At 41.3% G+C, this 27,956-nt stretch overlaps 1 protein-coding gene across 2 annotated transcripts in view; it reads left to right on the forward strand.

Annotated features, from left to right (window-relative positions):
• Positions 1 to 297: 297 nt before the first annotated feature.
• RPN2 (ribophorin II) overlaps positions 298 to 27,956 on the forward strand; it is a 29,306-nt gene continuing 1,647 nt past the window's right edge. Inside the window, exons 1-17 of one of the 2 annotated variants that reach the window (XM_019509800.1) lie at positions 298 to 397; positions 2,419 to 2,606; positions 5,684 to 5,779; positions 6,809 to 6,984; positions 10,926 to 11,001; positions 11,421 to 11,555; positions 14,127 to 14,303; positions 14,786 to 14,904; positions 15,821 to 15,926; positions 18,266 to 18,357; positions 19,314 to 19,428; positions 20,685 to 20,879; positions 22,652 to 22,738; positions 23,289 to 23,384; positions 23,856 to 23,931; positions 24,684 to 24,813; positions 26,559 to 26,645. In XM_019509800.1, coding sequence (XP_019365345.1) covers positions 385 to 397; positions 2,419 to 2,606; positions 5,684 to 5,779; positions 6,809 to 6,984; positions 10,926 to 11,001; positions 11,421 to 11,555; positions 14,127 to 14,303; positions 14,786 to 14,904; positions 15,821 to 15,926; positions 18,266 to 18,357; positions 19,314 to 19,428; positions 20,685 to 20,879; positions 22,652 to 22,738; positions 23,289 to 23,384; positions 23,856 to 23,931; positions 24,684 to 24,813; positions 26,559 to 26,610 — 1,929 coding nt within the window. In that variant the 5' untranslated portion in view covers positions 298 to 384 and the 3' untranslated portion in view covers positions 26,611 to 26,645. The remainder of the gene's footprint in view (positions 398 to 2,418; positions 2,607 to 5,683; positions 5,780 to 6,808; positions 6,985 to 10,925; positions 11,002 to 11,420; positions 11,556 to 14,126; positions 14,304 to 14,785; positions 14,905 to 15,820; positions 15,927 to 18,265; positions 18,358 to 19,313; positions 19,429 to 20,684; positions 20,880 to 22,651; positions 22,739 to 23,288; positions 23,385 to 23,855; positions 23,932 to 24,683; positions 24,814 to 26,558; positions 26,646 to 27,956) is intronic. The other variant, XM_019509801.1, reaches the window with a different exon arrangement.

The following is a 27,956-nucleotide window of genomic DNA, read 5'->3' on the forward strand; positions in this document are numbered from 1 at the left end:
AAGTCGCGACACAAGGCAACCCATGAGACCATCCTCTCGCTGCTCCTTTAAATCCGCCTCCTCGGCTGTGAGTGGCTGGGACGATGACCAATCAGAGAAGAACACATCCTAGCCAGGGGCCCGCCCCCCACAGGAGACTCGGGAGAGGTGGCAGGAATGTACCATTCCAGCTCCCTAGGGGGGAGGGGGCTGACGGGGTGGCCCAGCTGCTGCCCTCTCCGCTCTGCACTGCGCTCTTCACGCACTCGGGCAGGCAGGACGGGCTGCCCCAGTTACTTGCTCTTGCCGGGGTTTGATCCCCCCCTCCCGTGTATGGAATGGTTCCTCCCCCCCGCGGGGCTCGGTGGTAGACGCCGGCCCGCTTCCCCCGGCTGAGGCGGCGCGATGGCGGCGCGTGGTAAGGAGAGGCCTGGTTGAGGCCGGCCTTGTCTCGGCCTCGGGCGGGGGTCCGGGAACTCAGCCCCGCCGCGCCCTCGGTTCTTTGTGGGGGCGGGCTCGGGCCGTCCGCGGGGTGAAGGACGGTGGCACCGGCCTGGGGATCTCGGCTACACGCCGCCTCGGTGGGAGCGGGAGACTCCTTCCTAACAGCAGAACTTGGGGGCATCCGGGCGCGGGCCTGCACCTAGGGCACTTCGGCTTCTGAAGCCGCAAGCGGGGGTGGAGGCCGCTTGCCGGTACCATGGCCATACGTGAATGATTCAAACAGATTTGGACCTCGTTTGGCGAAGTTGATCTAAGAAAATTTTCCTCAAAAATAAAATGTGAAAAAAAGCAACAAAACCATGCTTGCGTCTGCCCGCGGGAGGTACGGGGGGACCGGGCGGCAGCTCCTGCCCCACCCAGGCCCAGGGTCTGCAGCAGTGATCTAAGCTGTGGGCCGGGCTCCCTGCAGCACTGCAGGGGCATGGTCTGGGTACAAGTACAAGCAGCCACAGGGCTGAAATGTTCACATCTGTCTGCCTGTGTGGATAGAGACTGTGTCTGTCTGCAGAGATGCACGCACACCTTCCAGCTGCACTGGTGCTCATCTAGACAGGGGATATGTCACTAGCTATCCATCTATTTTGAAGTTACAGTTAGAAGTGGTACCAAACTTAGCATGAAGTCTGTGCTGTATTTAATTGCAGGGCCTTGGGTTTGTTTTAAGTCCCCCCCGCATAAGAATCGTGCTTCTTTAGGATGTGATATCTGGATATGTATAGCTACAGATAGATATAGATATCCAGGTATAGAATTTGAATAAAGGGATAAATGGATATAGAGAGATCTGTCTACATCTCCTTACATGTAAGTGTGTGCACACACATTCCAGCTGTATGGTTGCTCATCTAGATAGGTGATGGATCAATATCTATCTATCCTTCCTAACAGCACCATGAGCAGAAGTGGTACCATAAAGTACAGTTAAAGGCTGTAGTTAATTGCAGGTCCCTGGCCTTTTAAAGGTCCCCCACCTATAAGAATTGTGCTTTCTTTAGGGTATAGCTACCTGGATATCTATAGCTATAGAGATAGATAAATTGATAGATATAGAATCTGGATAAATGTATAAGCAGCTGTAAAGCTGAAATGTGCATCTCTCTCCATATATCGATATAGATAGATATATACAGCCATTCCAGCTGTATAGGTGCTCATCTAGATAGGTGATAGATCAATATCTATCTATGTAACATCATGGTTAGGAGAAGTGATACCAAACTTTAATGGTTCCCCACTTGTGAGATTTATGCTTTCTTTAGGATATGGATATCTAGATAGACATGGATATGGATATCTATAGATAGATATAAGTATCCAGATACAGAATCTGGATAAAAATATAAGCAACTGGACAGCTGAAGAGTGTGTATCTGTAGAGGTATGATTCTCTCTCCCCCCAGCTATATGGTTGCTAACACGTTTATCCAGATACTTACATTTAATTACTTAAGTGACAACACAAGATTCACATCTGTCTGCTTTTGGATGAGGTCCTAAAGCTGTATTTAAGGGGTCCATGAAAAATTATTGGTCAATCACAAGTATGTAAATACCCACACTTACAGTTCAAAGGGATCTGCAACTCCATTCAGAAATTTTTAGGGGTCCACAAATGAAAAAAAACCAAACCTGCTGGTTGAGTGGTTTGATTTTTCTTTTATTTAATGCTGGCAGCAAACACATACTGCTTCACTATTATTTATAGTGAATTAAAACTATGTTAATAAGTTTTAGTCAATTTACAGGTTAATATAAATGCTTATAATTTCAAATACAGCTTTAAACAGGTTTAATGATTTAAATGTAAAAATAATTTACATTAAATAAATTGATTTTAAAAAAAAGAAAACAGCCTTTTATGCATCCTGAGTAATGACATTCATGTTGCCACTGAAGCAGCTTGTACACTGTTCAACGGCCTCTTTTCTTTTTTAGGTTCAAGCATCCTCTTGGCATTAATACTTGTTACCATCGTCAGTGCCCTGACTCCTAGCCACTATCTCACAAGCCGTGATGTTGAAAGACTGAAAGCTTCTTTGGAGCGTCCGTTCATAAATTTAGAAACTGCTTTCTACTCCATTGTAGGACTTAGCAAGCTGGGGGTGCGCATGTCTGATGAGCGGGTGAGACAATTCTGCTATTAAAAGTGTAGTTTCAAAAACGATCTCTTCTTCCCCCTCTTTCTTATTTCTAAATCCTGAGTACAGACTGGAAGGATTTCTGCATACTAATGGCTTGATTAAGTATTGTTTGGTCTAAGTATTTCCAGCAGTGAACTAATTATGCATGAAAAATCTTGCCAACATTGATAATTTCTCTTCTTTTGAAGTTACATAGCTGATCCCCTTCCCCCCCAGCATTTGTCAAACAATTTTTTGTAGGATGGGATGGGAGGGTGCGCGGAGCACAGTATGAGAAAAGCAGCACTTCCTTGGTCTGTAATTGGTCAAACCAATACAAATTATTCCTAGCTTTACTACAGGGTGGATTTGATTTAAATCAAATCAATTTAACTCGCGATTTAAATCACTGGTCAGGATGCCTCAATTTAACCATTGTTTTCTACAAAAAGTGCATTCTTGTTGTTTGTGATATCCTTTATTCATTTAACTTCTTGAAACTGCACTTTTAGAGACAGGTAAGGGCTTGACTGTGTGGGTGCACAAACTTGCAGAGAGACAATAGGGCTGATGGGTAGGTAATGAGGTCTATTATTTCTCATCTCTGTATACCGTTGCTAACAAGGAAGTTCTCTCTGGAGACAAAAAACTCTCCCTATGCTTGAAGAAGGGTCTTTGTGCCCAAAAGCTTGCAAAGACTAATTTTTCCAACTATTTACTTGGTCTGATAAAAGACACCACCTCTACCCAAAGAACCTTGTCTGCCTGTTATCTCTGGAGACACAAATCCACAGTTTGAGAACTGAAACTAAGCATCACAGAAATGCTTAATGGGATCTTCTAGACCAGGGGTGGGCAAAGTGCAGCCCGGGGGCCAAATGCAGCTTGCCAGGCCATTCTATCCGGCCCATGGGGCCCCTAAAACTTTTAGAAAATTAATATATCTGCCCTGGGCTGCCTGTCATGTGGCCCTTGATGGCTTGCCAAAACTCAGTAAGTGGCCCTCTGCCCAAAATAGTCGCCTGTCCCTGTTCTAGACTGAGCACTGAGTCCCTGTGCATTTTTTTTAATCTTTACTAATCTATACAGGAGCCTCTGGGAATCCTATAAGATTGGGCCCCTAATATAGTCCATGGCCTGTTGTGACCTATTTATAAAACCTCTAAAAAGGTTACATGAATATACTGTCTCAAATAGTATATAATTAGAAGTTATAATCTCTATTCCATGATGATATCTTTGAGCGTTTACGTATCTTAAATTACAACTATATATGATTATTTTTTTAAAGCATCTTAAACAAAATAATCAAAAGTATGGTTAAATCAAAAAATCTGATTTAAATAAAAAAATCCGATTAAAAACAATTTTTACTATTTTACTGTTTTATCACCACTGCTACATATTTCCTTAGGGTGAAGTAGTTATTCTTATAGTTGCTGCTTGGAAATTGTAATTTTACTTTTGATGGGTCCATTCATTTTACTATGTTAGCCTGTCATCAGCTCCACGTATATCTTAACTCACTTTGTCCCTGCAGATCAACTCTGAGGAATGGCTTTATCTTAGTTTAGCTGTACATTTCCAAAGAAAAAATGGGTCAGATGTTGAGTACTCTGGAGCTCTGTTTAAATGGGAGTCAGCAGTGTGCTTCTCTCCCATTTCTGGCATCACTTTTTTGGCAGTTATACAGCCGCTACTATTTTATTTTTTTTAGCCATGACATATTTTCTCATAGTATGTGCATTACCAGCATATCTTAAGCTTCTACCATTAGCACATTGTTTTGAAATCTTTGTGTTTACATGCTTGTTGATTGCTTTTATGTTCTGGTTATCTGAGTCTCTAAGCTATACACATTTGACCTTTTTTTTAACTTTCCTTGTAAGTAAGTTCCTCTTGCCTATTGCTGTCTGTTGCTGGTCTTTGAACTTGTTCTGTCAGCAATGCCGTAACATTTATTTCTATACGGTTAATATCTGAAAGTAAGTGTGATATATAATTCTGTTCTCTGGATCTTATATTTTTCCACAGCTAAGAATAACAGCAGGTAGAGGTAGAAAAATACTAGCCCATCATTATGCTTCAGTAAATACTGACATTTTGGGGTAGTCTTTGCTGATAAACTGTGCCTCAGATAAGTAGTACAGATCCACAGCGCAATTATCCAAAGAGCAGCTATTATTGTAATGTCTACAAATTGCTGAAATCTTTTTCTGATTTCACAATTTATGTGCTGCATTAATGATCTTGTTTCTGTCTGCGCCACTCGTCTGACAGTAAGACGTATTATAAGGCATTGAAGACACCTGCAGATAAGGTGGACAGCTATTTAAATTGTTAGAGTGGCACTAGTCTGTTTCCCAAAACCAGTGCTTTCAATCATGAAGGTACTGTTTAAGCCAGTACTTAATTTGTGTAGATACAGCCTATTTTCTGCTCTTTACACCTTGTTAAGGTTCTTCACTTACTGCTTTGAGGACTTTGCCTCTGATAGCAGCTTTGACATTGACAGGATCTAGCCATTTTCTGATCGTCAGATTAGTCACTGTAGGCTTCTTGGGATGTACTTGTTACAGGTTCCAAGTAATTCCTGTAACTTGCCTTTAGGTAGCTAGGTTGTAATTGCCTAGCTACCTTCCTTCCCCCTCTGATTTGGAAGATGGGATTATACATTTGAATTGCATCTGGTAATGGTTTTTGTGTCATGCACACTGCCCCAGAGTGCTAATCCATAACGTTATACACATGACTTCCCTCCTATAAATACTTTTATGTACAATAATTAGTAAATTTGGACACAGTTTAAATTTGGCATTTAATTGGATTACAGCGCACCTGAAAATCATCTGTCTCTTTTGTACAGACAGCATCTCTGTAAGGTGCCTAGCAAAATCAAGGTCTCAGGTTCCAGGGCACTGTTACAGAAAGTGTGCTTTGTAGAGGCTTTTGGTTAATGCAAGAAGATAAACTGCATGTAGCTGCCACCTCATCAAGGAGTATTGAAAGTGTCACTTAACCTTTCTTTTAGTGGCAATGATCATGATAAATACCATTAATTTTCTTATTTTTCTGTACAGGCCACATGTGATTTCATCAAGTCTAATATAGACCCCAACAGTGTTGATTCCCTTTTCTATGCTGCACAAGCCAGTCAGGCTCTGTCTGGGTGTGAGGTGAGTTCGAGACCCTAAACGAGACATCCATGTCCTCTCAAGTAAACCTCAAGCCTTGTTTTTTAGATAAAACTACCTTTCCTACTTTCAGCCTGCTACTAGGTAGCTGCATTTTGATCATATCTTGGATATGTAGCTTATGAAGTGTTTTGGAATCTTCTGGATGAATGGTGATGTTTACATTTATCTGACTCTAAACAGTTTTTTGTTTTCCTAAACAGTTTTGAACATTTGATCAGAAATTGACTTTCTTCCACTGGCAAGGCAGGGGCCAGTAAAGCTTTTTATTTTCTTTCCTGTTTGTATATCAGTGCCATCAGTAGTAGCAGGTCTGTGCATATCTCTTGAAGTTTTGTTTACTTAAGTTGCATCAACTATGTGTTAAAAGAACAGTTTAGATTGCAAAGCTAAGCAGTTAGGAAGTGCCAGGCTTACAGTTTAGCTTTTCCATGTCCTTATTCCACAGAGGTGAATAAGTCTTCCTGTGGACATCTACCATTTTCTCACCAATACAAGTTTGCCTACCCTCCACATTACTCCTGATGGCTGAGAATCTAAGAGTTGCAAACCTTCCTTGCATTCCCAAAATCTTCAGTTTGTCAACTGGGAAGTTGAATGTATAATAGATTGCTGGAATGCTGTCAGAGGCAGAGCATTTTGGATCCTCTTCCTAAGTACTGTTGAGTCAAGAGAAGAATCACTACTGAGTTTTAGTCACAAACATTGAGAAAATTGTACATGGATTGTAATCTCCTTGGAGCAGGGACTGCTGTTCTGTTTGTATGGTAACTTGTGAGATGATCCCCAGGTTCAGGAACTGAGGCTTTTGGATGCTACCACAATGCAAATAATATTGTGAAGGCTTTTTTTTGTTTACACGGAAAAATCACAAATAGTAGAAGGCCTCCCCCCCCTCAGTTATTAAAGAGCCATAGCTCAGGCGTTGAGCATGACTGCAAAGAGATTCAGGTAACAAGGTGCAGGGGTTGTTTAAACACTGGCTTACCTTTTCTCTGTGTTCTGTCTCAGGTTGCCATTTCAAATGAGACCAGAGAGCTGCTGCTTGCAGCTGTCAGCGAGGATTCATCAGTCACTCAGATCTTCCATGCTGTAGGAGCCCTGAGTGGGTTTGGGCTGCCTCTAGCTTCCCAGGAAGCACTTAGTGCCTTGACTTCTCGTCTTAGCAAGGAGGAGAACGTTTTGGCGTAAGTCTTGTTCAGAATAAAATGATTTAATCTGTTTTGTGCTGTTTCTTTTTGCAGGTGGCTGTTGAAATGAAGGTTGCCTGTGTATGTTTTCTGTATCACATTGTGGATTATATACTGTATTTTCATTGCAGGCATCTGCACTTTAGGGTCAACTGCTTGGGGAGAAGGATCTGCTCTTTTCTGAGAATTGTTCACTCTGAGATTTTGCAAGCCAACTTCTAGTGTTTTCCTTTTCTGTGGAGAACCTTTACCCTGAAGCAATTAAATTTTTTAGTTTATTTTTACCTCTGTAGAATTGATTCATTTTCTGCCTCAGTGTTGTCATTCTTAGGCCAAGCTGTGTCTAGTTGAGGAAAAATCCCTTGCCTGATGCTAAAAATTATCTTGACATTTGGCACCGGAAGAAGTTCCTTACAGTGCAATTCAGCTAATGAACGAAGCACAAGAGACAGCCGCTGCCCTTAGGAAGGGAAGAAAACTGCAAAATACTTTTTTCCTCAAAATTTGGAACGGTCCAGAACCTCATTTGTCTGTACCAGTTTCTCAGGCTTGTGTTATGTAGGGACTCAGGATCCTGGCTCTTTCTGTTCTTAAATTTTCTGAGCATTTTGTAGCACTGATGCAGCAAGTGAATTACAAATAGCTCAGATAGTGTGTTAGAACAGAGGAGGGCAGGTTAAAAGCTTCTGTGATGCTTGTGTTTTTTCTGACAACACAAACCATCCTACTTGCACACTTTTCATAGATATGCTATGATTTTGGGAAGTGCAGCTGAGTTTACCATATGCTTAGGGACGGGACAGAACAGTGCCTAGGTTGTGGGTTCTTGGCATGTCTGCATGTTCAGTCACCTGATCCATTAGAGTGGTTTCTGGAATAAGGGAAAAATTTAGCCTTGCTTCAGCAAATTTTTAGGAAAATTGAAATGATATAATAATCCTAGAGTGCTTTTTCCAAGGGAAGTAGAGGAAATAAAAATACAATGACTCAATGAGAAGTGTTCCTGTAAGAGAGCCTGCTTCTGCGGTCCCAAAATGCTTGCATGGTCTCCATGCAATATCCATATGGGGACTATGTCATGAAATGCGTAGTCAGGGGCCAATGCTTCCTTTGTTCCCACTGGAAGGCATTGTGAGTCAGTGGCATCACCAGATTGTAATGTTGGGCCCACTAATGGCTCAGATCTCTGAAATTACTGTGAGATCATTGATAATACATTGGTGCTATAAATGAATTGACTGCAGGGGGGAGGGGTTGCAGGAGTTTTCATAACCATTTGTTCCTTTACTAAAAAACATGAATGTTCAGCCACTGGTTTCTTACTGTCCCATCTTTGCACCATCCAAATTTGCTTAGCATCTTTTTTTCAAAATGAGTAGAAAATTGCTTTGGGGTAGGGGTGGGTTTTGAAAAATGAATGGAAATTCTGTTAAAGCTAAATCAAAGCACTCACTTGTGTGTGCTATTCTGATATCATGTTCAATTGAAAATAAAATACCTGTTCTTGTTGTGCATGTATTAGACCAATTGTAAAGCAAGTGGTTTTGTGCAGGCCCTGTCCTTTTTAAATACACCTCTTTTGCTGAATGAGCAAATGAAAACACTGAAATATGAGTATTATGAACAAAAAATTGCATTAAAGTATACACTATAGCCTGATGGTGAAAATGGCTGCTTGGGGAGCTCATGGTCAAAGCCATTACAAACTCCTCTCTTCCCTGAGTAGATTAATTTTCATGATCAATAGCAATATGGTGATAGTTTTGCATGTCCTCCAAGATTCGTGTCACATGATCCAGCCTATATGAAAACAACACTTTCCCTTTCTTGTAGAATTTATTGTTTCATGAGATTTAAGGTTCTGCTAGCTGGTGTGACCTGCAAATCGCTCTCAGAACATTTGTTTGAAAGAGAAGAGACACACAAGGGGTTGTGTCACACTTATGTCTGAGAACATGAATCTTGGTACAAGTAAATTGCATTTTTGGATATTAGTTGCCTTGCTTTAGTATTTGACAGAGACATTTTCTGATGTTAACCTTTATGAAATTAACTTTACTTTGTTGTTAGATGTTCTGTCCAAATTCCTAACATGCTGCCTCAGTTGTCAGAGGATGACAGTTCTAGCTCTGTAACCCAGAATGGGAAGGGCTTCTTTCCCAGAATGGGGCAGCAAAACACTTATCTTCCTGTTCCACCCCTATTAGAGCAGAACAGCAAAATCAGGTGATTGGTTTTACTTTGCACTTTGTTTTAGAAGAGCACGAGAATGGGAAGGCTAAAGATTTTTTTTAACTTCATATTGCTGTTGTGTTGATTGCTAGCAAAGTTGTTAAGAAGGTCTGAAGATGATGGTATGCAAAATACTTTCGTATTCTTATATCAAGTCCAGTCTTCTAAATGACCCATTATAAAAAGCTGGCTTTTGTTTCCCCTCTGCTCTGCTTCTTTAGGGCCAGGGGAAAAGTCCCATTCCTTTGTTGCATAAGCAAGCCTTTAATTAAATTGCTTAAAATTAGTTGCAGTGAATTAATCCCCAGCTGTGACTGGAGCATAAGCAGCATGTTTTGTGACAGATGTCATTGGCTGTGTTGGTAGCAGCTGTCAGATACGGGAGTAATGAGGAAATATGCCTACTGGTTTGAGTGAAGGTCTGGGAGTTGGTTCAAATAGAAAGTACTTCTGGTGTACTCCAAACACCAATGACTTCTGGTTTTCCAAATCCAGCATCAGAAAAGGGTAATATTTGCATATTTATAAGGTGGCTGTATTGTATTCAGAATTCTTTGTAATGAGCAGTGTCAGAGCCTTAAATACAGATTTTTAGTGTAGAAAACACTTTACAAAATCTCTTTTCTTAGGAAAGTGTTCATGAAGCTTACATTAACTAAAAGTTTAAATCCTAGCTGTGTCTTTTAAAGCATGAAGTAGGCCATCCCCTGATATGTAGTGGATTTAAGGGCTATGTATGATAGTTTCCCAATGTAGAAGAAATAAATAATGTAAACTAAGATTAGCATCTTAAAGTAATGTTTATTAGCACTGTCTACAGCAGTTCCTGTACAGAGGTGGTCACAAACAGCATACAAGTGATCCCCTCGTTAAGAATGTCCAACTCAATTGCCATTGTACTTCCTAGGAAGCACCTCTGGTCCAAAAATTGACTTCCCTTAGCCACAAAGACAGGTCAGATTATTTTCCTGTTGTTTGTTACCATTCTCCCAAAGAAATCTCCAGTGCAAAACTGAAAACTCAAAACTTCGTCAAAAGTTGAACAGTTCTGGCATGCTAATAAAAACAACTGTTCAACATTGTGACAGCCCTGTTTATTGATGCTTGGTGTAATATAGCACTTTGTATTAATGCATAAGAAATGAAGTTACGTAGAAACAAAAGTGAAACTGGCCAACTTGCCTGTATTCCTCTGACAAGTAGAGAGAAATGCAAGAAGTAAACCAATGAGTTAATCGAAAGTACGCACTTCCTCAAATGTAGGATCCTAAGGTCAAGCTTCCAGATACTTATTTAGGGAACTGTAAATGGCCTCATTTTTCTAAGTATTAAACGACCACAGCTGTCATTTGAATCAACAAGAATCCAGGAATTCTGTCCCTGGAATTGTTCCACTTATTTAGGGGTCTCACTTTAGCTACTGAAATTAGGAAATTTTCATCTTAATGTTTTATGTCAAAAACAGCTTTTTTTTCTGAACTTCATAGTATCCCTTTACTTGACTTTTTTAAAAACAAAATATCTTAGGCACCTCTTCAGGTTTTGTTGTCCTCTGAACCCCTGAGAAGAATGCATTTACAGCATCTATTTCCATTTCAGTTGTAATTGAGACTGTGTAATTGCTTTGGGTTGAGCAATGTTCTGCTTTTAAATAGGTAAAATCTCACATTGCTTATTCATCACTGTTTTGGTTTTCATTGTTCCAGAACTATTCAGGCTTTGGAGACAGCATCATACTTGTCCCAGCAGGCAGACTTGAGTAGCATTGTGGAGGAGATAGAGGTAAGAATGTTTATGTTCCCTCATTATTCAGACTCTTTTTTTGTAGATCCATAAATCTTTTAAAATCAAAAAAAAATCAGCTCATTTCCCTTCCCTTTGGTATGGGGTTTGCTTAGAAACTCATTTTAAAGCAACCCTCCACTTTGAAAAGGTTAATCCAATATTGTGGACTGTACGTCAAACAGAAGCAACCTTAAATTTACCATTTAAAACCCCCCAAAATTATTAAAGGTTTTTCAGGTTGGCTGATGCTTTGTTCTTGTATATTTTTAAAATTTCAGAGAGAATTTGGGTTAGAAGAAAACTCTGAGATCGTTGTGTGAATGCCTGATGAACACATGCCTTACAGATAAAACCCAATCCCTTAAGTTCCAGTATTCGTCTTTGCCTTTTGGGTAATTTCTTTCTCTTGCTTTCAGGACCTTGTTGCTCGTTTGGATGACTTGGGTGGAATATATCTACAATTTGAAGAAGGACTTGAGACTACTGCATTATTTATTGCTGCTACCTATAAACTGTCAGATCATGTGGGTACAGAGCCAGCAATGAAGGAAGTATGTATTGGCTCTTTCCCTCCACTGCTTATAGTTAATTATTGCACCTGGGGTCATTATGAGGCATAAGTAATGTGTGTAACTATGATCAGGATTTGTCCATAATGAACAAAAAGTGTCTTCAGTAAACAGGAAAATATGAAAGGAGACTCTTTTAAGTATCAGCTGGGAAGAAAGTACAACTTGAGTACAGGAGTGAGAAAAACCAAGCCTCAAAAGTACAGGAGGTGATGGCAAACCTATCTTGGTATTGCTTTTTTTAAGGCAGTTTTTTGAAATTTGTTGAAACAAAACTTGTTTTTAGAGATTTTGTTTCTTCTGTAGCACTTCACAGATTCAGAGTGTTGTACCAATGCTAATTAGGTGGAGGAGGTGGGAAACTTAAGTATCTTAATGAGAGAAATGAAGAGGAGGTATAGTGGTTTTGACCAAAATGTTCCCTAGAGGAGAGTACTGCTTTCCAATTAGTGCACTTTTTGTGGGGGAGTATAGACACTAAAATTTGATGTCCAAACACTCTGATGGCAGTTAGAAAAAAACTTGCATAGACCTAGGAAACAAATTAGATGCTCTGAGGAGAAAAAGGCTGTAGAGTATGGCTGCAACTCCTTGTATGTAGATAAACCTGCTTAGAAAATATACCTCTGTTCAAATACAGGATAGTTTTTTTGCCCCTCTGCAGATGTTTGTTTGCATGCAGTTGCCCCAAGGTAGTTGCAAGGTAGGGCTGTGTGAAGTTTCGCTGGCCATTTTGTTTCGACACTCTTTCAACTCATTTTGAAATCAAAACTGCAAAATCGAAACGAAACAAAGGGCTTCAAAACAGTCTCAAAACAAAACAAGGCTAGTGGAAATGTTTCAGAAGTCAAAACGTTTCGACCATAGCGCTGGGGATGGGAAGTCAGTCCAGCTGGGCTGACTTTCCCTCCCCAGTGCAACCAACGAGCCAGGGCCGGAGTCAGCCCAGCTGGGCTGACTCCTTGGCCCCGGCCCAATCTAGCAAAATGTTGAAACAGCCTCACTGTTTCAACGAAGCAAAACAAAACAACTATTTTGAATCCAAATGAAATTCAATACGAAACGCTATTTTGTCGAAATCTTGACATTCAAATCAAAACAGAACGGTGCCATTTCGCACAGCCCGATTGCAAGGTCCCCTGTCTTACAAAAATGTTTATAGCCAGGGTCACAGTTAAATTAGCTAGAAATTATTCTGGCAGGTTCTCTACAGGATTTTGTGTTCAGTATTTTGTAGGTAAATTTCACTGATATTTTTTTACATATACCTTTATAATGTGCATATAATAATATAGGAAGTTACACACAGCAGCCTGGTGCATTGTGAAGGTAGTAGGTGAAACAGTGGGGGTTAAGAATGAAGCCCGTGTGTGTGGTGTCTTAAGTTCATTCCTGGCCTCTTTCCATGGTGCTGCCAGGCAAACTTGATGGAGCAATTTTGATGTCGTTCTGTAGACAGTGAATCTGATGAATGTGTTCCAGAATGTTAGAGTACCGATGTCGTAAAAAAATAAATTGGTTCAATTAAAGAAAATTGTTTAGTGTTGAGTCTAACTCAGGCTGTCAGGAGCTCTTTTGTTGGATCTTTTTCTTTTCTTTTTGTTCCTGAATGGAGAAAATGCCTACTTTTCAGAAAGCCAACAGAGTCACTTCTAAACTTTAATAGATTTATATTTAAAACAACAGTTCATGGTTTTTTTTGCAGTTTTTGGTCAGTGTGTTTGTTGTTTTTTTTTAAAGCCCTGATCCTACCAGGTGCCCTGTGGGGGTAACATTACACTGTGCAGGATTGGTGTTAAATAGAGACACAGAGCTTCTACTTGCATGCCTTTATTTGTCCTGTATTCACTGGCATGTTAAATACAGACTCGGGGGTGGGGGGGGTTGAAAAGTTGGAAGCTATTTTAAAAGTGTGCAGGTAGGAAATTCAGTAAAGATGAAGATGTGTTTGCCTTCTGAGTTTGGTGTTTATTTTGATCTTGATCTTTGGACACCCACATTTTATATGCTGCCACTCTGTTGGAATAATGTGAGGTTTATGCAGGCTTTTGGATTTGATTACTAAGCCCATCCCAGATCAGATTTTGGCTCAGACATCCCCCCTGAAATTGAAATGGTTTTAAGCTATTTTGTTTCAAAACATTAGTGCTTGTCTAAGGCTTGTGTATAACTGGAATCCCACACTTGATCTACAAGCATCTGGCACACTACTTGTCCTATGCTGGAAACTTGGAGCCAAGAATGAGAAACCATATATATATGCAAACCACCTGCAGTTTAGAGAGACGATATTTGTATTGTCTAAATAATGGAAACAAAATGCATTTAAGATTTTTACTTTTAAGTTTGTGGATTTTAGTATAAGTGATAATGTCTTTGTCTTTATCCTCTGCAGAAGACCTAATATGAACTCATAGGTGTTCTGGGAAAAGATTTACACAGGAAAGGAGGTTGCTAGCACTTAATTAGACTGGCTTTTTTGAAATTTTGCAGGAAGCAGGGAGTCTTCCCACATTTGGCTTACACATGGTTTATTCGCTCTCTTTCTTTCAGGATCAGATCATCCAGCTGATGAATGCAATTTTTAGCAAGAAAAACTTTGAGACACTCTCTGAAGCCTTCAGTGTGGCTTATGCTGCAGGCTCTTTATCACAGAACCGCTACCACTTGCCTGTCATTGTGGTCCCAGATGGACCTGCAGCTGTTTCCCATCATCAGCCCATACTCAGGGTGAGCTCCCAGACCCAAATATAACATATTGTCTTGGTGTGCAGTATCGCAAGTGTGGGATGCTTTACTGTGTCAGGTAATACCTTTCATTTCTAATATCAGGTCTCATGTACATACTTATTTCCTAAATCCTTTCTCAGTACCTACGTGACTTGGCTTTTATGGACCTGCATTTACCAGAGACTAGGAGAAACACCACCACAAAAGTACTAATGTTGGACATGCTTGCCTTAATCAAAAGGATTAGTAATGTTTCAGTTAACGATTTTAAGATGTTGTAAAGAACTCAGTAATCTGAGTGTATTTGATTTCAGCCTTGGCGTGATTAGGAGACAATATATGAGGGATAGTCAAAGAAGATGGGATTCCTATAAATTAATTCTGTGTTCTGCTCCCTCTTCCAAGAATTAGTTCCCTGAGCAACAGGTTTCCTAGGAAACATAGTGTTTACTCTTTCTCCCCCCACCCCTTCTTCCTTCTAGCTACAAGTGACCAATGTTATGTCCCAGCCACTGACTCAAGCTACTGTAACACTGGACTACGCCAAGTCTGCATCTGCCAAAGCCACTGTTCTTCACCAGACTGCATTTGCCCTATCAGGGTAAGAAACAAACTTGCTCCTGTAGTTTGCTTTAAAGGAGTATAATGGCAGCTATGACATTATTGGATTTTTGTGTCCTACTCCTAGCCTTTCACAGGAAGAAATGGTTGTTGCATGATGGAAAACTCAGAGCACTATAGTCATGTTTAATTTGTTGGTGTCTCCAGTGACTTAGAGTTCTTTGGTAGTGATACTGAATCACTGCTACATGTTATACTCCACTAATATTCTTTATTCTTAACATGTCTGACTGCTAGGAGAAAATGCAATTTTTCTCTCCCTGGCTCATTGAGGGGAGACTAAGAAAGATCTAAGTAATGGTGGTCCCTATATACCTCTTATTTTGGGTACGTTGGTGTATTCTGCTCATTACTCTGTCTTGTCTGACATGAAACATGCACTTAATAGACTTAATGAGAGCCATGTAGCAGACCCTAAACAACCACAAGATCAGGATGATTGTCCTACAAGGTCAGGTCAGATTTCTAAAGCAGGTCAGATTTGTGGAGATGAGAGAAAAGTACTGCTGGTTACTATTTGATGAACGCTTGTCTCTTAAACCCACTCTGTAAACCTCCTGTCCCTCTGCTCACAAGTGTTAATGGCTGCAGGTACTGTTAGTAATAATCATCATATTCTCTGCTTACAAGAGAAATGTTGGAGCAGAGAGAAAACATCAGGCTAAAATGTAGAAGTGTCGTATTTTTAGAGAAATAGTAATATCTTCTTAACAGTGCTGAAACCATGCCAGTGCTTTTCTGTTCTTTACATGCCATTTTTTTCATACTTGTAATCAGTAGTAATGGAAAATCCAGCATATGTTGCTCATTAGTTTTTGACTTTATAATTTCACATTCCCATATTAGTATTCCAGAGCAAACTTTCTTTTTTTTACCTCTTGCTTTTGCTGTCACAGTGATATCTTTGAGTTGAACTTCATGAATGTCAAACCTGCCAGTGGATATTATGATTTCTCTGTCAGTGTTGATGGCGACAGTCGATTTATTGCAAACAAAGTTGAGGTAGGTATGCGTTTGTAGCCATTGTTTAATGAAATGATTACAGTTTACATTATTTGAGCATCTGGCCTGTTATACTGATTTTGTGCCTTTATAGTTTTCTGAAAACCTTTAGATTTTGACCTGGCCTCAAAACCAGAAGCTAGTTTTAGGGTGTATGTGCATGCATGTGTCCACTTACAAAGGAGATCATTTTAAATTACTGAACTGATTTATTTAATCGCTTTGAAAGTCAGATGCTTATACATGCACATTAAATCTGTATTGGGAAATGACTGAATGAGGCAAGTTGTGGATTAGGGCCTTGTTCAGACAGACTTTTCCAATTTGACCACTGCCTGAGTCATGGAAGCATATTATTATATGAATACTTTAAGGTTTCACCCTAGATTTTCTCCTGTGAGGAAGATGTTTTCTCTAAGGCCCTTCACAGATTCCAAGCAATTTTTCTTTAAGCTCATCACTGACTCAGACCAATGGTGGCAGGTGGGAAAAGTTGTCACTCATATCAAGTGATGTCTACTGTAGGGGTTAATTTTTTGCCCTCAATTCTTCTGTAATGAAAAATATTAGCATTTAAAATTGTAACGGCTCAGTCAGCTTGGAGTGGAGGGAGAAGACACTTATTTACAAATGCTGACCTCTGCTGCGCATATCAAGTCGACATTGTAATTGTAGTAATAATCGCACTTAGAGCATCAGAAGGGGATTGATGGTGTTACTTAAACTCTCTACAAGCATGCTGTACCAGTAGGAATGCATTAATGTGGATGGCTTTGTGTGAACTGCTCCTAATAAGACATGTTATGGGGAGAGCTGCTGAGGAAGCTACATTTTTTGAGGCCGTCATTAGTGTTAATTGTCCCTAATGCACTATAGTTTTTGACAGCAATGAGCTAAACTGGAGGGCTATTACTCTAAGCAAAAAACTGCATTTCCTGGCATTAAAGTATTTGTGAGACGTGTTTGCGTGTGATACAGTTTAAAAAAAAGGCAGTGTTGAACAGCACTGAAAGTGCCCTCACTTGACTTTTAAATTAAGTGTGGTTCAAATTCTCAGTTCTTCCACTCCTGTTATGGGATCAAACTAAAGCTCTGAACTCTAGTTAGCTTAGGCAGGACCCATCACTCCTCCTCCCTTCCCCCTCAAAAAATCTGTCTGACTTCTTTTTTTTTTTCTCCTTAAGTTTTGTGTTGCAAAGGTTCAGTCAAAAATGACAGGACAAAAAAATTTGCTCTCCCTGTCTCTTGTCTCTTCTCCACCCGCCCCCCACCCCAGACTGCACAGTTACAAGGCCTCTAGATAAGCTTTCTGCAGAGATGAAAATGTGCATGGAGGGGTAGTGCCTGACTCAGTAGTAACTATATGGAAACAAGCTATGGTGGATGATAAGAGAAAACGTCTTGGCAGTGAAACAGATTCTGACTCTCCACAGAGTGTTTTATGAGCTGTGAGAACAACTATGCTAATTAAAAATTATGCTCTGCAGCAACTGCTTATGTTTGGGAGGCAGACTGAAATAAATCCTGCTGGCCTTGATGGAGTACTTAAATTGTCAGCTGTTGGGGCAGGGACTGCCTTTTTGCTCTGGATTTATACCACACATGGCACAATAGCATCCTAATACACAACAGGTCTCCTAGGGCTACCACAATACAAATCATAAATAACCTACTCTAATTATGAAGGGAAATCACTAAATTAAAGTCTAGGTCAGTATCATTTGGGAAATAATGCTTTGTTTTTGCCCAGTGTTAGATAATGTGCAGAAACCCTATTAGACATCTGCAGCAATAAAGCCATAATTAGTGACTGTCAAGAGAGTTCAATTAATATCCCGTTAAGGGGAACAGAGAAATGTAGAACACTATATTAAAAAAAGCAAGTACAAAAATGCATCAGATTTAATACATAATGTCCATTAATTTGAAATAAAACCTAGCAAGATCTGGATGCTTGAGCTGTTTTAGTTGTTCTGGTATCTAAAAAGGAACAGGTAACTGTCTGATGCAATAAGTACGCTATACTTTAACTCACTGTACTTTGTGAGGTGTAGAGATTTAAGGGGCTTGGTGTAGGAATGCTGGCCTAATATCAAGTCTCAATGATCAATCCTTGGCAGTTTCCTTTAGTTTTGTTTTCTGTCTCTCCACACCTTCCTACAATATTGTATTTTGTGGAAAATCCTGACAAAGGAACTGGTTCCAATATTTTTAGGATTCTCTGGGCCTGAGAGTAAGGAGAATTTGTAGGCATCTGTAGAAAACTGTTGGCATAAACTGAGTTTGCATAGATATAAATAGACTATACTAAGCGGTTTCTCTGTTGTGCTTGGCTGCAGCTGAAAGTAAAGGTCTCCACTGAAGTTGGTATTACAAACGTGGATCTTTCTACTGTGGATAAGGATCAGAGCATTGCACCAAAAACAACAAGGTAAAGCTGCAGTGTGCGCAATGCCTTTGTAAATGACAGCAGTGAATCTAGGCTATATAGGTCTTCAGTTCTTGATCTAGTGCAATGAAAGCAAAGAGTCTTTTGTCTTGGATTGTCATCAGATCTGTATCTGTTCCTTCTTTCAACTCAATCCTTGGGAGTTCGGTGGAGGAGAAAATGGATTGATTTTTAATGAAAAAAATGCAGAAATAAGCCAGAAAACAAAGGGCCCTTTTTGTGCTGGCAGTACTCAGGGCAGCGAATACAGCTGGTTAAAATAATTGCCTAAACATTTATGGCATTGGCAGAATTCCTCTAGAGAAGATTTTCTAATGATATACCTATGTTCCCTGCAGGGTATGATCATAGCATGTACAGGCAGACCCATGCTAGCTTTAATCTAGTAATCTCACCTAACGAGCAGCAAAGCAGTAATGCCGATTTTGCTGTGTGCTGTGCAAGACTACTGGGTGCCTGCATATATGCTTGCAGCTAGTCTGCACTAGAGTCTGTCTCTGCATCTTTATTGCCTTTGGTGCTTTCATCAGTTAGGCCTAGCACAAGTGTGTCTGTGCGTGCCACAGTTGCACCTTCAACTTCAGTTGAAACATGCTTTAAGGTAAATGTGTGCTGTAGGAAGTGGCTGCCATCATTTGTGGGTTTACCACAAGTCTTTCTTAACTATTGTTTTTGCCTTAAAACCACGCACCACAGATGGCTTACAAAAATAAATTATACTAAAGAACTGCACTATTTTGATTCGTGGGAGGTGGTGATGAGACAGTGTAGCATTTTAATTCTCTTAACTGATGGTCTGTTTCAACAAATAATCTGCAACAAGAAGCCGCGTGAGTAAACTGATACTGTAAGCTAGGCTTGTGCATGTCAGTTGCTCTGAACTCCAGTTCCCCTGTTGAAAAACCACCTCAGTCATTTTTTTTTTCTCTTCACTCCAGGGTAGCTTACCCAGCTAAAGCCAAAGGATCATTCACAGCTGACAGTCATCAGAACTTTGCCCTGTCCTTCCAGTTGCTAGACATGAATAGTGGAGCTGAACTTATCCCTCACCAGGTCAGGACAAATTCTTGTAGCTATTCTGCCATTAAAATTCCACCTCTTGAGGCATCTTAAGCAACCATTGCTCTTTTTAAAGCTTTCTTGGAGTGTGAAAACCATTTTATAGTCTGTATGAAATGGATTGCGATGGGGAAAATTGTTGATAAATACAAAAAGTGGATGGGAAAGAATGCTGGGTATGAAGGGCTGTGCAAAGCTTTGGTCGCTCACTTGATACGGCAGAGATTTGACCCAATTCGGCGGCCAAATCTCTGAATCTGAATCGAATCGAATCAGGAGACCCTTTAATCTCTCTGAATCTAATCAGAACCCTCCAAACAGATTCGGAGAGTTTTGGAAAGATTCTGTGATTCAGACATAGACACAGCTTTAAATGTTTAAAACAATTCCAGTCTGCCAGGGAGTATGTGGGGGATTCCACTCAGCGTCTGGTGCCTCCTGGGTGGGGGCGGGGGGGCACCTGGGGTCCCCCCACATCCGATCGCTGTGGGGAATGTCCCTCGCGTGCTCAGCGGCGGACCAAGATGCACTTCTGGTCCACTTCCGGGTTTGCTGCCGAGCATGCAGGAGGGCTCCCCTCCCCTCTCCTATGGGATGCTCCATCTGCCCCAGCATTGCCGTGTTGAATCGCTGTCCCTGATTCGGGCCGAATCTGAATTGCATACGGCCCATTTTGCACACCCCTAGTATGAAGGGGAGTGAATTTAGTTTATATACATTTTTTGCTATATTTTTAATAAACCTTTACTAAACTTGATGCTGCTGCTTCCTTAAATTAACAGACAAACCAGAGTGAAAGCATCTTCTCTTTGAAAGTGCATTTCTTTCTTGAATATAGCCAGTTCCTGAAAACTTTAACTTTCCTGAGATTGCATTTGATGTTGTACCCTCTTGCTCATAGACCAGTCGTGTGCTGTAGTAAAACATCTGAAATAGAGCTCAGTATGGCTACAGCAGGAAATGCCAGATGTTGCAGACGCTTTCTGGGCAGTGTTGATACCTGTATTAGTCAACTCATAGTGGGAGGGCTTGAAGTCAAGTGAATATGCCAGGGATCCGGGAGTCAGGTTTCCGAGATTCTGTTCCTGGCTCAGCTACTGCTTTGCTTTGTAACCTTGCACGTATCTCTAGTTAATCTGTTTTCCCATCTGTCAAGTGTGATTGTTGATCTTTGCCTGCTTCACTGGTGTCAAGGTACTTGAAGGTCTTCCAGAAGGTACAGATTATAATGTTGCTGCTTTCCATTTTAGACATTTGTCCGACTCCACAATCAGAAGACTGGGCAGGAGGTGGTGTTTGTTGCAGAACCTGACAACAAGAATGTGTACAAGTTTGAGCTGGACACCTCTGAGAGAAAAACAGAGTTTGACTCTGCTTCTGGCACCTATACGCTTTACTTGATAATTGGAGATGCCACTCTGGAAAATCCAATCCTGTGGAATGTGGTATGTTGCAAATACGCAGTTGGATGTTTCTTGAGATCACTGATAGTGTAGCAAGGAACAACAATAGAAGCCTGAATGAACAAAGAGAAACATTACAGTTCTTTGTTGGTGATCTTTTTTCCTATGTTATTAATAGACTCTAGTCTTAAAATGTGAAAGCTGAATAAATGCAAGAGCAAGAGGAGAATGAATTTTCAGCTCTGCGTGAGATGGAACAGAGGGTGTTAGGGTTTTGTGGACATGGACTTGTAGAGGTCTCTAATAGAAGTAACATGTATTTATTAGTTGGATATGAAAGTGTCCAGCTGTGAAGGGTGGATGAAAAGTATTCGCTTCCCTCTTCAGAAAATGAACTATCAGTTAAAAACTAAATAGGATGCATCTGCAAGGAGAATTTTTCAGTTTAGAGGGACTGGGTTACATATAGGATCAGAGGGAAGTATGGCTGGAAAGGACCTGACAGGCCATCTAGTCTTGCCCCCATTCAAAGCAGGATCATCCCTGACTCAACTGTCTCAGCCAAGTATCTGCCCAACATATAGGTTTCCCTCAATTTATGCGGGTTCCATATATGCAGATTTGCTCTTATGCGATCACCCTTTTTCTTCCTAAAATTCCTTATATGTGAGGTAAATTCACTCTTATACAATCAGGGCTCCGGTTCTCCCCACTCAGCCCAGCCCCTGGGCTGCACCGTGCCACGGTGTAGGCAGGTGGTGTCAGCTGCTCCCAGGTCTGCTGCAGTAGCTGGGGTGAATGGGAAGAAGCAGAGCCTCTGGGGGTTTGGGGCACAGTGCAACCCAGCGGCTATAGGCAGCTGGCGTTGGCTGTTCCTACAGCTGCTGCAGCAGGGACTAGGGTGAGTGGGGAAATGCGAAGGCCCCAGGCTGCAGCAGGCAACAAGGTGGCAGGAACTGTGAGTGGGTGCAGAGCACGGGATGTGGGGGGGGGAGGCCTGCGGCTCTTGCTGCTATGTGTCCCCCAGGAGGGCTGGGGGGCAGCAGTGGGATGTTCTTGGGGGGGGGCATGCTGTGAGCCCCTGGATCTCTGCATCGGACAACAGCAGGCTGGGGCCAGCGGGGCCACCAGGCTCTCCGGGGAGCTCAGCGGGCAAGTTGAGGAGGCTACAGTGAATTTGGGGGTGGCAGCTTCCCTCCCAACACTCTTTTCAAGGCACAGGGAGAGTATGTTGTTGCTTTGTGTGCTCTCCTGGATAGAGTGCACCTGGCCTGATCTTGTAGGACAGTCATCCTGATCTTGTGGTTGTTTAGGGTCTGCTACATGGCTCTTATTAAGTCTATTACTTCAGTGCACGTTTCATGTCAGACAGAAGAGAGTGATGAGCAGGGTATACCAATGTACCCAAAATAAAAGGTGCATAGGGACTAGCACTACTTAGATCTTTCTTAGACTCCAGCTAAGGAGAGAAGAATAACATTTTCTCCTAACAGTTAGACACATTAAGAGTAGAGAATTATATTAGTGGGGAATAACGTGTAGCAGGAATGCATTCCACCCAGGAGAGCACACAAACCAACAACGTATTCTCCCTGTGCCTGAAGAAGGGTGTTTATACCTAAAGGCCTGCAAAGAACAATTTTTACAACTGTTTAGTTCGTCCAATAAAAGCTATCACATTTACCCAAAGAACCTTGTCTGCCTACTTTATGATGTGGAATTTGTGTAAGGAATGTCTGTAATTTTTTAGAGCATTTTATCCCAGCATGGCGTTTTATCCCAGCATTTTGTAATGTGTCTCAATTCCATTTCAGGCAGATGTTGTGATCAAATTCCCAGAGGAGGATGCTCCATCCACAGTCCAATCAAAGAACCTTTTTGTTCCTAAGCCAGAAATCCAGGTATAACCAAAAAGAGGGCAGTTGTTTCTTATGTCCAGTCATGCTAAGACTCATTTGATAAATAGCCTGTCACAAAGGAGCATCTTCATCATGTTAGTGATGCCAATTAAAGGAAACAAAACTTACCATAAGGAGCTAGTAGCCAAACTAAACAGCAGGCATAAATAAATATATAAGACTTTTATTCTATGAGTGCAGCAGTAAAATTGAGGGGATCTAAATATGAGCATTGGGACATCCTTCTTAACCAAGAAGAGGCCCTAGGAAGTGATGTGCTTCCAAAGATTTTTGTCACCTTTCTAGTCAACGGAGATATGCATGCAGTAGACCCGGTGGTTCTCTGCTTGCCTGAGTACAAGAAAACGTGACCACAACCAGAAAGCATGGGATTGCATTGCGAGTGGCTAGCTAGACCTTGCATTGACAATATCATGAGGGGATACTCTTGATCAGAATTAATGGGTGGGAACTGTGAACAGGACTGAAACTTTGTACTTGCTGCAATGAAAGTTGTTCTTGAGTAGTGCTTCTAAAGGGCTTCTTTTCACAGCACCTGTTCAGAGAACCTGAGAAGAGACCTCCCACAGTGGTGTCCAACACATTCACAGCCTTGATTCTCTCACCACTTCTTTTGCTGCTCATTCTGGTGAGTTGAGCTCATTCTGGTGAGCTGCACATGAGACCTTTTTTCCCCACCCAGTCCAAAAACCAGCACAGGAGATGTGTTTAGCACCTTGTCACCATGCCATGTAACAGACCCTCTGTGGTAGGTTTGGAGGAGGTACTTAGCAAAATACATCTGTTTTGCTGGCTCCTAGCTGTTTAAGAAATGCTGAGTGATGGACTACCTTTGTGAAGTCAGAAGCAGGTTTGTTCCAGCTAGAAGCATAGTGCCTTCTGCCAAAAGAACTAGTTAGTGATACCTTGACACCTGGTCTTGATTGGTCACAGTATTTAATAAACTAGCTCTGCAGTTGTGGCCATTGGTTTGATAGAGCTTGGTGGAACTCCTGTTTAGAAGGCCTGCTTAAGAACTTGAGAATGTTTCACTGACTGCTGTAGAATAGAAGTTTCTGCTGAGAAGACGCGTGTAATTTGGGTTTTGTTTTTCTTTCAGTGGATTAAGATTGGTGCCAACATATCAAACTTCAGCTTTGCTCCCAGTACCATTATCTTTCACCTGGGTCATGCTGGTAAGTGCCAGAGGCACATTGCTCTCAGTGACCTCACACTGGTTTTACAGATCAGGGCTGATGGTAAATGGACTCGCAACCTATTAACTATAATGACTTAATAGCATAACATTTCTCTTGTTTTCCTCTGCCTTCCTGCCTTTCAGAGTTGTTAATATGGTGATAAACTTGTTTTGGCCATCAGCTTATAACAGCTGTCATTACACTGGGCTTTTCTTGCATGCCATTTATCTCCATTTAAGAGCGCTTTTCGTTTCTAGGGGTTGCACTTTCTATTGTGTATTTACCCTTTTGTGGATGGGCTTTTTCTGGAAGTGGAGAGAGGATGGAAACCTGTAAAAGTCCTTTTTTTTTCTAGGTCTGCTCTTGTAGACCAACTTGTCCAACCATTCCTGACCAGGAGGATTTACTTCTCCCTGAGGTCTACCAGTTTCACTCCTGAAGAGTGGTGTTACTTTACTAGAACTCCCAGGTCTTTCCAATCTGGGAGAACTCAAGACTCAAGTCTTTCTTTGTCACATGGCAGCATGTTGCTGTACTCCTTGACAAGTTCCTATGAGCTCTTAAAGGCCGAAGCCCCCCACAGAGCTGGGAGGCTTTTAGTCCCTTAATGTTCTTAAACTTCCTTTATTATGTTTGCCATTCAAGAAAACAGCTAGAGATCACACAACCCATAAGTGCTATACCTGTGTAAGGCATGGATTCATGAAGCCCATCTCGAGATTTTTCTGTCTTTTTTTGTCTCTTCATAGCCATGTTGGGACTTATGTATGTCTACTGGACTCAGCTCAACATGTTCCAGACCCTAAAGTACCTGGCCATCCTAGGTGGTCTCACGTTCCTGGCAGGAAACAGAATGCTAGCTCAGAAAGCAGTTAAGAGGTAAAGGGAAGTGTTGGGGCATGGATGTAATTGGAGGGGAAGGTGGTAATGTTGACAGTACCTGGTGGCAGAAAACAATACCAGTTTTTATACTACTGCGAGATGGACATTTCAACAGTGTCCACTTGACCTTTGACAGCACAGGTACTTGAAGGTGATGGGGAAAGGAGTTATTGTCAATGAGAACCAAATTTGAGGTGTTTGTGGTCAAACATCATGGCCATCATGCTTTCTTGCAGCTCTGGCAGCAAGGCACAACCTGTTTCTTTGCTTGTTTGCTGTGTGGTGTGTTAAACTTTGAGGAGGGTGATTTTACTAGCTTTTATATCCAGAGTAGCCATGGATTAAAATTTCCTGTAAATGTATTAATGCCTTCTTTTTGCAGCTTCACTTACCAGGTAAATGCTTTTATGGTTATGAGGAACTTGCATTGCTTTTCGTAATGGTATTGGGTGGTACAAGTTTGTGTTAATGTTAGTGGTGAGGTTTCTATTGTCACTGGTCTTCATAATGCTTAAAAGGGAAATGCAATGAAACTACAGGTATAATATGTTGTGCATGTCACATTTCCCTGCCTTTCCTACTATAGAAAAGATAATTTATTTAGGGAAGTGGAGAGGTCTGAACAAGAAGCAGCTGCACTTCTGAGTCCTTTGCAGGACATTCTCTGCCCAGTTTCTGTCTTCATGCATTGAACTTTCTGATGTAGGCAAAACTTTTTGAGAATGTACTGTTCTGAGCTTAGATAGCTAACACTGCTCCAGCGTAGCTGGTATAACCTGGGCCCTCTCTCCAGAGTAACCAGTCTTCATGCTAGTGTGAAGCCTGGCTTCTGGCTTTGTCCTTTGAGGTGTTCTAGTCGTAACTAGTATATTTTCATTGTCTTTCCTCCTTGGAAGAAGTTTGTATTTGTGCACATTTGTATAAACATCTGTGGGCTTCCACTTTGTAATTAAGGATTTCTCTGACACTAAGATCAGAACCTTAAAATCCAAGAAAGAAATAGCATTGTCAGTGACTTTACACGGGTTTATTTCCTCTGAAAGCAAACGGTGTTCAGTTCAGCTAGGCAAAGAACTATGTTGAGCCTCCTTCAAGCAACGTTTCAGCCATCTTCCTTAGAAGAGTGTTTCCTCTCTCCTTGTTAGCACAGGGGTTCCATCAGAAATAAATTGCTAGCAGAGTTGTGTTTGTCCTGCATTACTGTATTTTAGTGATTGCCAACTACCACTATAGCAAAGTCACTTCAAGCTATGAAGATTCCTGTAAATGGTAAAGAGAAAACCAGAAATTGTTACTGTCTTTTGAAAAAACCTCTAAGTTTCTTAGCAAAAATAACTGGGGAAAGTGGGTGACTTACAGCTTATCTGTCTCAGCTCTACCAGGGCTTCTTTTAGCACCAGCAGGTGAATGCAGGTAATTTACTACTTACTTATCTCTGAATGCCCTCTCAATTTATCTAGCAACTAGTAAGCTACTAAAAGGCCTTGTTTACTAGCTTGCTGCTCACCCCTGCCATATTCTCAGGTAGAACAATAAGCTGACATTTTGAATCAAGCCACTGTCCTCTTGTGGTAGCAGAAAATTAATAACAGTAGTGCTTCTCATGCACACATTTATCTCAAAGTTATTGGAAGCCCTGGTTTTGCTTTTTACAGTTTTTTTTCATGTGCCCCAGGACATGGAGCAGGGCTACTCTCCTTCTCACTATTCTCTCTCTCTTTATCCCTCTCTCCTTTTGGCAGGATCGCTGCAGAACAGAGCAGTAGGTTGGCAAAGTATAGAACACTGCGGTAAAAGGGGGTTTTACTAGTGACCAGCCCTTCCTAGAAGTAAGGGTCCTTTTGGAACTTGCCTTTCCCAGGCATGCTGGCTGCTTCATTTCATTCTCATCACTCACTCCTTGGCCAAAAGACATCTTAGCTGAAGCTTCTTCCTAGCCTGGCATGTATGACTTTGAGTCTGGGATGGGATGTACTTTTCACTACAGCTGGTTTGGTTGTTGTCTGGTATCTGTGTCCACCAAGAGAAAATTACTTCTTGGGTGGTGCCTCCTGCTTCCATGATCATGTGCTAGGTACATACACAAAACACAAATGCATCCTTTTTGTGGTGGACTAAACTGTGTCATAATGATAAAACACAAGTTAAGGCTTGTTTTTAAACATGGGGTTTTATCATGACTGTAAATGAACAACTTGTAAATGCTGGCTAGAGGCAAGGGTAAGAAAAGTTGCCACAGTACAAGTTCTTCCCTGCAGCTGTGAATACTCCTTGGTTCTGCCCTGCAGTGTCTAAGTTATTTTATTCCAATGCATCTGTACCAAAAACTGGCAGTCGGGCAGGATTATAAAGTTCTGGCTTTGTATAGTAACCAAATAGCCATTAGGAGCCAAGCTAAGATATATCCCGAGTATAGCAAATTCAGTTGATTTGCCCATGGGATAATTTGCCACTGTAATTTAATTTGTTCTTGTTCTGATCCCCTGCCACCATTATCCGGTCTGGTTAATTCACCAGAATGCAAACAACTGTGAATTATCTGGAGTTTACTGCATGACATTAAACTATGTGATGGATGCCACACTGTCATCAGCTGTCACTCCTTGTAGGTCTGCAAATCATGTTGGTATCTCCCCTCTGTCATTTTCAAGTGGCAAGCCCCTTAATTTCTGCTCTCAGTTTGGGAGCATTTACTATGTCCACTACTTAGTATGTCTTTCCTAGACATACCATGCAGAAGTATTATAGGATCAGACTGCCCAAGTTGCTTCTGTGCATGTGTGTGGTGATTTCCGTTATTTCTCCTATGCGCTGAGTTCTTTCAGGGGCGGGAAGAGTAACGGGAGAAAATCAGTAGTATGTTCATTTGATGGAACTGAAGTCCTCCCATTATGATTCTTTTGCAGTTATGTAGTAATTCACGAAGCTCATGACCCAGATTTTCTAAGGGTGTAGACTAAACGTTGAGCCCTAAGTAGTAATTGCCATGTATGCCTCTGCATTGTTGATGCTTCATAGAATCAATGAGTCAGAAGGGACCTAGACAGACCATCGGTTCCGACCCCCCGCCGTGGGCAGGAATGACACTGGGGGTGGCAGGGTCATAAGACCCCAGCCAGGTGCCCGTCCAGTCTCCTCTT

The sequence above is a fragment of the Gavialis gangeticus genome, unplaced genomic scaffold, assembly GCF_001723915.1.
Source record: "Gavialis gangeticus isolate Ggan-Ray unplaced genomic scaffold, GavGan_comp1, whole genome shotgun sequence".
NCBI classification, from domain to species: domain Eukaryota; kingdom Metazoa; phylum Chordata; order Crocodylia; family Gavialidae; genus Gavialis; species Gavialis gangeticus.